Raw genomic sequence first — 12,500 nt, 5'->3', positions numbered from 1 at the left:
ACTCAGCTTGCTGTTGGTTGCAGAGATTTCACTGTTATGGGACCGAAGATTTGGAACAGTTTGCCGGTTGACTTGCGAAATCGTGGGTTGCCAATTACTGAGTTTCGAAGAAAGCTAAAGAACCATCTTTTCAGACAAACTTTTCATGATATGATTTGATTGAAGCGAAACATTTAATCAACTTTTGCATTAGCGCATTTAATCAACTTTTACATTGTTAGCGCCTTTGAGAACAATAAAGGGCGCTTTATATATAAATAATCTAATAATAATACATACATGGTATTTAATTGAAAGTATCTGGTATTTGGTTTTAACATACATACATACATACAAACAAACACACATACACACACACATGCATACGCACACGCGCACACACATATACACATGTACACATGGGCTTACACTCAAAACCACAGATAAATCTATTAAGTTCTTCATTAAATTTTTTTAGAATAGCATATTTTGAGATCATTCTGTCAAAATAATTTTCATTAAAATAATAATAATATTATTATTATATTATCAATAATAATAACAATATTTTTTCAGGAAAATAAAATTAATAATAATAATAACTTTCTTCGTCATCGTCGTCGTCATCATCATCTCTACTTTGAATAAATACATGATGCAGTTGTAACGTTGCCTTAACTAATAATAATAATTATAATAATAATAGGAAAAATAATAAATATAATTATAATAATACTAATAACACAACCAGAATTTAAATAATAATAATTATAGATTGAAGCAGAGAAAATAAAATGAATTTTTTCCCAGTAAACTGAAATACAACAACAATTTTTACTCTCTATAACGTTACTAATAATTTAAAAAAAAATTTGTTTTCAAAATCATCGTCAACGTCATTATCATCGTCGTCGTCATCGTCAGCAGCAGCAGTAGCAACAGCAGTAGCGACAACAGCCTCACAGCCATTTTCATCATCTCCTTTGCCATCCTCATCTTTATAACCATCCATCACATCATCATCATCATTGCAAAAGTCATCCAGGTGCTCATCATCTGCATCATCATCAACACCTTTTCCAAATAACAATCATCATCATAATCGCCATCATCATCATCATCATCAACTTTTGCTAATAATTATCACCACCATCACCATCGTCATCATCATCATCATCACCATCATTATCATCATCATTACCGTCACGTCCATGATCGCTCAACTGAAATTTTTTTTATTTCAGTTATCGTCAACATCACGTGAGCACTACAAAACTCATCATCACTGCCATCATCACCCTCAAAAAACGTCATCGTCATCATCGCCCCACTCATCATCATCATCATCACCATCATTATCATCACTTCCATCGTAATCACCATCATTATTATCATCACCGCGTTCCTCTTCTTCCTCCTCCTCCTCGTCCTCACCTTCCTACCATACGTTTCCGCTTCCGTATCAGACCGATGCCCGACCGGATGTAGTTGCGATGACGTCAGGCGTCACGTGACCTGCAGGAAGCAAGGATGGGCGGAAGTGCCTCGGAATTTGGGTCTAGGGTTTGAGTGGGTGGACCTGAGCTGGAACCAGTTGGCGCTCATCACGCGGGAGATGCTGGAGAGAGGGGGACTGAGCCAGGTGGTCAGGCTGAACCTCAGTGCCAATGGCATCGAAATGGTCGGTTGCTACTTCTCTCTTGGCCTCATTATTATTATCATCATTATTATTATTATTATTATTATATATTTTCAATTTCTTCTTTTGAGGTTTTGAGCCGATTTAGCTCTACTCGGTCTTTGCTGTCAATCTTTTGAAATATTTTCATTCTGTAGTTTATTGTTTTGGGAGTAATTTAGCAATTTATTTGTCCTCTCTTGTCACTAGCTTCTAAAATATTATAAATTATTAGTAGTATTAGTAGGCAGTAATATAAGCAGTAGTAGAAGTAGTAGCAGTAGCAGCAGTAGTATTAGTTGTTGTTGTAGTAATAGTAGTAGGGGTGGTAGTAGTAGTAGTAGTAGTTGTGTAGTAGCAGTCACAGTAGTAGTAGTAGTAGTAGTATTAGTAGTAGTAGTAGTAGCAGTCGCAGTAGCTTTGCATGTCTGTTCGGTGCGCGTGCGTTCCAATCGTTATATCGTTGGGAGATAGTCTGCTTGTTTGATTGATTGGAAGAATGTGTGAGTAACGGTTGATGGGCTATTTATCTTGTTGATTGTGTGGTTGATTGACTGATTGATTGATTGATTGATTGATTGATTGATTGATTGATTGATTGATTGATTGATTGATTGATTGATTGATTGATTGATTGATTGATTGATTGATTGATTGATTGATTGATTGATTGATTGATTGATTGATTGATTGATTGTGGTTGATTGATTGATTGATTGATTGATTGATTGATTGATTGATTGTGGTTGATTGATTGATTGATTGATTGATTGATTGATTGATTGATTGATTGATTGATTGATTGATTGATTGATTGATTGATTGATTGATTGATTGATTGATTGATTGATTGATTGATTGATTGATTGATTGATTGATTGATTGATTGATTGATTGATTGATTGATTGATTGATTGATTGATTGATTGATTGATTGATTGATTGATTGATTGATTGATTGATTGATTGATTGATTGATTGATTGATTGATTGATTGATTGATTGATTGATTGATTGATTGATTGATTGATTGATTGATTGATTATACACACCCCATACACAAACACTCCCACAATAAAATTCACATACAAACACATAAACACACAAACACATACACACATATACACACATAAAAATACACACATACAAACAATGCTTAAAAGAAAACATTTCATGCATTCAAGTTTGTATTACGCCTTATTTGTTTAGGTCCTGGACACGTCATTCGTCTCATCATCATCAGCACCTCCATCGTCATCATTATCATCATCGTCGTCGTCTACGTCACCGTTGCAGTTTCTCGACTTGAGTCACAACAATATGACGTCATTGAGTCTGAGGTCATTCGAAGGGTGCGAACTTTTGTTGACCCTTGACCTTTCATATAATTATCTCAAATCTGTTGATGGCGTTCTTGATGGATTGAAGGAGTTATCGAGGTGTTTTTTTTGTTGGTTGGATGAATGAAATTTTGACTTGTGCGTGTGTGTGTGGTGTGTGTGTGCGTGCGTGTATGTGTGCGTGTGTGTATGTGTGCGTGTGTGTGTGGTGAAATTTTGATTGCATTGCAGAACTGTTATTTATTCTTATTATTTACACACCACAAAAGAAACGAGGGAAGTCACCCAAGCGTATTGATACGTAAACATGGAATTTATTTGTACATCCATTCAATACACACACACACACACAATACACACACACTCACACACACATAAACACACACTCATTCACACGTTCACACACACACACACACACGTACATTCACAAACATAAATATAACCTACACGTAAACATACAAAACAAAATGAAACATCTATAAAAACTAAGCAGATACATGAAACGTCCAGAAACATGCACACACACGAACACACACACACAAACGTACGAACACATACACACACACACACACACGTACAAACACACACACCCAGATTAAACTTGCAAAACAATCGTCTGACGCATCTGACGTCATCGACCTTCAAAGATCTTAAATCGTTAAGATACCTGGTATTAGCTAACAACAAAATACATGACGTCGATAAAAGGACATTTAAAAATTTGGATAAGCTCATTTTCTTGGTTCGTTTGTTTGCTCTGTGTTTGTTTGTTCGTTTGTTCGTTCGTTTGTTCATTTGTTTGTTTTTTTGTCATATTTCAATGGAATTAACAACTGTTTAATCCAATACCGAATTTCAATTTAATTGTTTTTTAATTCAATTAACCTTTAGTTAAATTAATCCTTCAATCCAATTATGCTCTCTGATTGATAGTTCAATTAATTTTATAATATAGACAATCCTTTTATCAAATTAATCCCATAATCTTAAACCAGTCCCTACGGAACAACCCCCTATCTTCCAACCTACCCCGTCTTCAGTTCGCCTCATCCTCCCTATCCAACATTCACCTCTCCAACTGCCATCTTTCCAAAATGCCGAAAGGCTTGCCCAACTCGATAAAATATTTGCAGCTGAGTAGGAACGAAGTGAAGAAATTGGATGGGTGGAGTTTTGAGGACTATCCGTTTGTTAACGTCTTGGTACTGGAGAACAATTACATCAGGGGTTAGTCGGTTGGGTGCTGTGTTTGGTCTGCATTGTGTTTTGTTTTGTGTTTTTTTTGTAGAATTCCATTAAAACTGCTTGTAGCGAGCAAATTCATCATACATATTGCAGAAGGTTTTGCAGAGAATAAAAAATAAAAAATTTGATTTATTTCTTTAAAAAAAAACAGAAATCGGACCGACCACATTCGACCACATGGTCTACCTGCAGCGCCTGTGGCTAGAGTACAACGATATCCACAAATTTCCACCCAGCCTTCCACCCAGCCTCCAGGTCCTCTCACTGGAAAATAACTTCATTGAGAAACTTAGTTTTGATAGCGACGACGACGATGGTGATCATGGTAATGATGGTAAATTTGGTGGTGATGATAATGATGGCAGTGATGATGATGATGATGATGATGATGATGATGATAATGATGGTGATGATGATCAAAGAAAAGTTAAGAAGACTAGCAAATATGGCGGCAAAGTTAGTGGGGATAAAATGAGGAGCGTTTTTCCAAGCACTAGCGAATCACGTGATGAAGATGATGTTGACATTAATAATAATAATAATAATTATCATAATAATTATCATAATAAAAATATTAATAATTATTATTTGAATCGTGATAATTATAACCAAAATTACAACAACAACAACATCATTGACGATGACGGCGACGATAATAATGAAAATAATAAAAATAAACCGCAAAGCAATGGAAATTTAAATTATGAATCGAAATCTACGATCGTCAACTTCCAATCCAGAAACAAGTGGAGCCAAAAATCACAACGTACTGCAAAGATATTTAACATTAAATCGTTATTCCTCTCTAAAAACGTCATCACGACAATCAGTGTTGACTTCTTTAGAACGTTCTTCCAACTCCGCTATTTAGACCTATCCAGTAATAAACTAACAAAACTGGAAAACTTAATTTTCAAACATCTAAACACCTTAAAATTTTTAGATTTATCCGGAAACCCATTAATTGTGCTGGATAGGGACTGTTTTTTGGGATTAAAAAGTTTAGTGGGATTGAACCTCGGAAGCAACTATGAAGTCAGCGTCCTTGTTGACAATGAAGCAATGACCAAACTGCCAAAGTTGAAGTCTCTGGTCTTGGATGGCAGTTTTGCTCTTATTAATGTTAGTAACCTTGCAGTTGTGATAAACATCATTAATAGTATCAGTACTTGAAATTACGTAATACTTTGAATAAAATTATTTTACTATAATCTTCAAGCTTTCGTTCGCCGCTTGCAATACTAACTGATCCTTGACTAGATCATTCCGTTAAACGCAGACAATGTTAAACTCGGAGAATTTCATGAAACATCTGAAAACTCTGACGACACTGAGCGTCATCGACAGCAATCTCATCCACGCGAAAGTTGACCTCCCCAAACTCTTGCCAAGTCTACGTGCGTTGAAAATCAGTGGCCTCAACTGGCACTGCGGCCGCGATTTGTTGTGGCTGTTAGTGGCGCTCAGGAGTGGAATTGTGGGTCGCAAATATGCAGCCACCAACTTGTTAGTTTTGTTTTTCCTTTCTTCATAAATTTTTTTTATGACAACGTCTTAGCTTGTTGAATTGGATTTGTGTGCATTTGCATAATGTAGTTAGAATTTTTTCGAAAGCGAGAGAGAGAGAAAGAGAGAGAGAGAGAGGGTGAGGGGGAGAAGAAAAAAGAGGAAATGAAAAAGTGAGGAAAAAAAAGGAGAAAAAAGATGTAGAGAGGAGAGAGAGAGAGAGAAAGAGAGAGAGAGAGAGAGAGAAAGAGACAAAAATAGTTTTTCGCAGAGAAAAAGAAAGAGGAATAAAAAATAAACAACTTAGGCAAAATTTTAGAAAAAATTGATTCAATGTTTTTTATTATTACTAATTTTTTTCCTGATTGAAAAAACCTCGAATCATCTGTAACATTCTTAACGGCGCAAGATTTATTTCCAATTCTCTTATTGAGTCGTTGAAGAGAAAAATGCACAATATAAATGTCTATTACAATGATAATAAAGATAGCAATAATAATAAAATAATAATAAAAATAATAATAATAACTTCATTATTGTAACCATAAAAAAAACATTTTAATTAAAATTTTTCAAATTTGTCAAACCCCATGAACAAAAACATTCAACGTTTTATGTTGGAAAGATGAAACAAATAACAACAACAACAACAATACCAAAAATAAAGAGGCAACAACAATAATAACGACAATAATAACAACAATAACAACAACAACAACAATAACAACAACAACAATAAGCATTGTTAAATTGCTGTAAAGAAAGGTTATAACATCAGCGAATTATTGAACTGGAGGGCGTTCAAGCAGAAACCCAAAAACATGGGAACGCTTGAACGTACAACGTCTTATTTGTACAACTCATTTGTGCGCACTGTACACACACACACACACACACACACACACACACACATACATACATACATATATACATAAGTACATACATACAAACAAACATATAAACACTCACAACAACAACTTACACACACACACATACATACACACAAACAAACATACAAACACAAACATACATACATACATTCATACACACATATATACACGCAAAATTAAACACACATACTTTGCATTTTTCCATCATAAACACGGTAGCATTTGGTGAGGTATTTGACGATACATTTAAACAAACACAAAATACGCGCGCACACACATACACGCAATCACATACGCACATTTTCACACATACACACGTACACAGTAAAATAAAAAGAATAACAAAATTTTTTTAACTGCTGGTATTGCATTAATTATAAAATGAATAATAACGATCAAAATAATACCGGCAAAAGCAATAATAATAATAATTATTATTATTATCATTGTTATAATAATAATATAATAATAATAATAACAATAATAATGATTTTTGGTAATGATATTTTTTATTGATTTTTAAAGAAAAATAATTATTATTACATTTTTAATGATGACGATTGTGATGCTAATGATCGCGATAATAGAGAAAAAAAAACTTGCATATGTTTTGTTTTTTTTATTCTATGCATTGTACTCTATCGCTTCTATAAATACGGTTCTTTGTTATATTTTGTCAATGTTTAAAAGTTCTTTGTTGTCGTTGACTTCCGGCGCGTGACTGTCCGTGTTTTTGTTTATGCTTTGTTTTCTATGCTGTTTCAGTTCGTTGTGATGTTTGTTGTTTATTGATGATGATGTTGTTGTTGCTAATGTTGTTGATGTGGTTGTTGTTGATGTTGTTGTTGATGTTGTTGTTGATGTTGTTGATGTTGTTGTTGATGTTTTTGTGTGGCGTCAAATTTGTTGATTATTTTTAAACTCGTTATCACCATCGTCATAATTGTTGTAATCATCATCATCATCATCAACATTGTTGTAATAATCATCATCATCATCATCAACATTGTTGTAATAATCATCATCATCATCATCAACATTGTTGTAATAATCATCATCATCATCATCAACATTGTTGTAATAATCATCATCATCATCATCAACATTGTTGTAATCATCATCATCATCATCATCAACATTGTTGTAATAATCATCATCATCATCAACATTGTTGTAATAATCATCATCATCATCAACATTGTTGTAATAATCATCATCATCATTATCATCATCGTTGTTGCAATTATCATCATCACTATCTTCATCATTATCAACACCATTAACATCATCGTCATCATCATCAAAGATAGCTATCGTTTATCTAAGAAATGACCAATGAAAACATTTCATCCATTGCACTCATTTATCACCCATGTGATTAATTTTTAATATCATTGTCATCATTATTAACATTTTATTTTATTGGTTCTACGAATCATTCATTTGTTCGTTCGTTCGTTCGTTTGTTCATTCGTTCGTTCGTTCGTTCATTCATTTATTCATTCATTCTTTCATTCATTCATTCATTCAATTATTTATTCATTAATTCATTTATTCATTCAGAGATAAAAAGAGAGAGAGGAAGATCTGAAAATAGAAAATCCACTTAACCAAAAAAATTATACAAAGTTAAAAAGCCTTGTATACATAGGAAGAAAAGTTTGTTTGCATTAAAAAAAATGTTTGCATAGATAAAAACAAAAAAACAAAATAAATTAAAAATCTATGCAAACAAAGAATTTTAAAAACATAGACAGAAAAAAAATGTAACCAAAAAATTTTAAATAAAAACAATTTGTTTTGTAAGTGAGATGAATGTCGGTTCAAACAAGACGTCTCATAAATTTGTTGCTGATTTTGTTGATGTTGTTGATGTTGATGTTGTGGAAATCTTGATAGTGATGTTATTGTTGTCGGCGTTGTTGTTGACGCGCGCGATAAATTAAGTTGATGTCACCATTATAGCGTCAGCACTATTAAAACTGTTGGCAATTTTGTTGATGCCATGTTTGTTAATGTTGTTGTTCATAATTTTGTTGTTATTGAAGTTGTGGAAGATGTTGTTATTGAAGTTGATGTTGTTGTTTAAGTTGTTGTTGAAGTTGTTGCTGTTGAAGTTGTTGTAGTTGTTGTTGTTGTTGTGGAGGTTGTTATTGTTGAAGTTGTTGTTGCTGAAGTTGTTGTGGTTGTGTTGTTGTGGTTGTTGCCAACACGTGTTGTTTACAATTCGCCAATGTTTATTATGTTTCTGGTTTACACTGGCGTCGCTCGTGAGGCGAATTTAAATAGGTGTGGTTTCGTCATCCTCATCATCATCATCACCAACATCTTTATCGTGATCGTTATCATCACGGTTATCATCATCATCATCATCGTCGTGGTTATCATTATCGTCATCGTCGTCGTCATCATCATCATCTTCATCATCATCATCATCATGGTTTTCATCATCATCATCATCATCGTCGTCGTCTGCATCAACAGCATTAGTAAAATTAATGGAGTTTTTAATGTTAAAAAGTGTGTATGGATGGAGGGATAATAAAAAGCAAATAATTATAATTATACTTTTTTATTGTTATTGTTGTTAAAAAATATAATTATTATTATCATTATTATAAAATTATTATTATTATTATCATTAATATTACACTATAATAAATAAAAAATTTCCGAGGCGTGACATTGAGCCATCAATCAAAATTATATATTGTTATACTGGTTATTGTTCTCTACCAAGTTATATTGTTTATTGTTACACTGCTACTTGTCAGGTTGTAATATAAGGATATGGGTTGGTTTCGTTTTCATTGTATGTTTTGATCTTTATTGTATGTTTTGATCTTTATTGTATGTTTTGATCTTCATTGTATGTTTTCAGGTTTTTTGTATGTTTTCATCTTTATTGTATGTTTTCATCTTTATTGTATGTTTTCAGAATTATTGTATGTTTTAAGAATTATTGTATGTTTTCAGAATTATTGTATGTTTTCAGAATTATTGTATGTTTTCATCTTCATTGTATGTTTTCATCTTTATTGTACGTTTTCATCTTCATTGTATGTTTTGATCTTCATTGTATGTTTTCTTTTTCATTGTATGTTTTGATCTTCATTGTATGTTTTCTTTTTCATTGTATGTTTTCATCTTCATTGTATGTTCTTAGATTTATAAGTGGGCAAGCAATGTTTCAAACATAAGTTGACGTAGATTGTTACTGATATGTTGATTCAATTAAATCTCACTGATTCACATTTCTGATCCTCGACTTCCGTCTTGTTCTTTCTTGTCCTTGTTCTCCCGGCTGCCAACTGGTTACTAACTATACCAAACAACTAACCTCTAGCTACATCATGGTTTCCTTTCTTCCTCCAACTTCTGAATGGTTTCAGCCAAGCTCTTTCATTTCGGCTGTCTGTTTAATTTAAATTAAATGTATGGCATACCTATATGTATAACTTGACTATATATATATTATATATATATGTCTATATATATATATATATAATATATATATATATAATATATGTATATATTATATATATATATTTACAATAATAAATGATAATTATAGTCATAAGCAATGAAATTGCGACACGCATCAGTACACATTAAACAATGGTAAAATATTTGTATGTATGTATGTATGTATGTATATGATATAAAACATTTATACAAATATATACAATTGTGTATAAATGTATTCAAAGTGTGTATACAAATTATGTGTAAATGTATAATGAGTGTATACAAATGTGTATAGATATTCATAAATATTTGATAAGATGTATAGGAATTATAGAGAATTCTACGTAGAATTTTCTATGCTACATGCATACAAAATACATAATGTATACAAAATACATGTAAATTGTATACAAGATACATACAAAATACATGTAAGTTGTATACAAGATGCATACAAATTTGATACAAAATACGCGAAACAGTTCAACAGCGCTTCTGAGCTAGTGACGCGTTTATGATTTATTTGGCATTGTTTCGAATCTACAATTCTATTGATGTTCATGAACTATGCACTGTTTCTTCTTTTATTACTTTCTTATTTTGTTCATTCATTCATTTATTCATTCATTTGTTCGTTCGTTCGTTCGTTCGTTTGTTTATTCATTCATTCATTCACTCGTTCGTTCTTTCACTCGTTCATTTGTTCATTCATTCTATCGTTCTGTTATTACTGTCTTCATTCATTCATCCATTTATTTCTATTTTCCGGTTATAAGCTTAGGTTTGTGTATTTTTTAGTTTTCTTCTTGCTCTCTTTCTTTCTCTTTTTCTCTCTCTCTCTCTTTCTCTTTTACTCTCTCTCTCTCTCTCTTTCTCTCTTTTTTACTTTTTCTTTTTTCTTTTTAGCTTTTTAATCTTTTTCTACATTTGTTTTTTTTTCATTTGTCTTAGTCCACAAGTTTTAGCCTACTTTTTATTTTGTTACATGTGTTTCATTCGTTCATTCACCACCTATCCATTCATCAATTCATTTATCCATTCATTCATCCATTCATCCATCCATCCATCTACTCATACGTTCATTTGTTCTCAGTATTTTATACCAATAAATTCATCATCAAGTGCAGCCTTGTACGAACACGTAAGAAGTAAGGATATGACGAATTTAGCGTTTTTTTCGATTGTATGATTGCTTGTATGTTCATCGCGTGTTTGTATTTTTTCATGTTTGTATTTTTTCATGTTTGTATTTTTTCCTGTTTGTATTTTTTCCTGTTTGTATTGTTGTTGTTTGTATGCTTGCGTGGACGTTTGTATGTTTTTCTATAAGTACGTATGTTTGTTGTATGTATGTTTGTATGTATGTTTGTATACCGGTTTGAATATTTGTATGTTTGTTTGTATGTTTGTTTGTAAGAATTTTTAGTTAGTTTGTTTGTATGTTGTTCGTACCCACATACATAAAAACAGTCATGAAAAAAGCAGATACACACACATGCAGTTCAACGCTTTGCAAGTATTGACAGTTATGCAAGCCTACAAAATATTTGTATGAAAAGGAGAGAGAAAGAGAAAGATAGATAGAGAGAGAGAAAGAGGAAGGAAGGAAAATATAGCGAAAGAATGAGAATGAGAGAGATTGCAAGAGAAAGAAAAAATTCATTCAATTTACTAATAAAGATAAAATATAAAAAAAGTCGGAGAGGGAAAGATAGATAGACAGATAGACAGACAGATAAGTAAATAGACAGATAGATAGATAGATAGACAGATAGGTAGATAGATAGATAGATATACAGATAGATAGACAGACTGACGGACAGACATAGAGAGAGAGAAAGAGAGAGAGAGAAAGAGAGAGAGAAAAAGAGAGAGAGAAAGAGAGAGCAATAATTATTTCTTTACTGTATTATCTTCTTAAACGTTATAGTGAAATTAATTTTTTAAAAATCTCCCAAAAAATAACATTTTCTTTTCCCTCTCTTCAATTTAGCTGTGCTACCCCCGAACAACTTAGGAATAAACCATTGGCAGACTTGAGCCTACTGGATGTTATCAACGCATCATCATTATCATTACCGTCTTCATCATCATCGTCTTCATCATCATCTTCATCACCATCATCATCTGTGTTCTCATCATCATCATCGTCGTCATCATCGTCGTCATCCTTCAAGCGATTATACATGAAAGGTAGATCGAAGAACAGTAAATTAATTTTAAATCAGAGACGGAGCGATTATGATGATGATGACGATGATCATCATCATCATCATGACGAAGACGATGATGATGATGATGGTGATGACGATCATTACAATGACTTTTACGGGGACGATGATGATGATGATGATGATGACGATGAAACTGATAGAACGAGCAAAGCGAAAGTAG

The 12,500-nt window shown here is 32.6% G+C and overlaps 2 protein-coding genes across 2 annotated transcripts in view; both read left to right on the top strand.

The window, feature by feature from the left end:
- HELRODRAFT_192428 (hypothetical protein) overlaps positions 1–5,776 on the top strand; it is a gene marked incomplete at both ends in the record, with an annotated part of 14,887 nt that extends 9,111 nt beyond the window's left edge. Inside the window, 6 exons of the mRNA XM_009022737.1 lie at positions 1,446–1,660; positions 2,954–3,096; positions 3,592–3,739; positions 3,993–4,224; positions 4,394–5,364; positions 5,522–5,776. Of these exons, the coding sequence (XP_009020985.1) occupies positions 1,446–1,660; positions 2,954–3,096; positions 3,592–3,739; positions 3,993–4,224; positions 4,394–5,364; positions 5,522–5,776 (1,964 nt within the window). The remainder of the gene's footprint in view (positions 1–1,445; positions 1,661–2,953; positions 3,097–3,591; positions 3,740–3,992; positions 4,225–4,393; positions 5,365–5,521) is intronic.
- A 6,516-nt stretch (positions 5,777–12,292) lies between these two features.
- HELRODRAFT_192427 (hypothetical protein) overlaps positions 12,293–12,500 on the top strand; it is a gene marked incomplete at both ends in the record, with an annotated part of 2,201 nt that continues 1,993 nt past the window's right edge. The window contains one exon of the mRNA XM_009022736.1: positions 12,293–12,299. Coding sequence (XP_009020984.1) covers positions 12,293–12,299 — 7 coding nt within the window. The remainder of the gene's footprint in view (positions 12,300–12,500) is intronic.

The sequence above is a fragment of the Helobdella robusta genome (assembly GCF_000326865.2).
Source record: "Helobdella robusta unplaced genomic scaffold HELROscaffold_33, whole genome shotgun sequence".
In the NCBI taxonomy this organism is placed as follows: Eukaryota; Metazoa; Annelida; class Clitellata; order Rhynchobdellida; family Glossiphoniidae; genus Helobdella; species Helobdella robusta.
The sequence above is the reverse complement of the archived record's forward strand: the minus strand, read 5'-3'. Positions and strand labels throughout refer to the sequence as shown.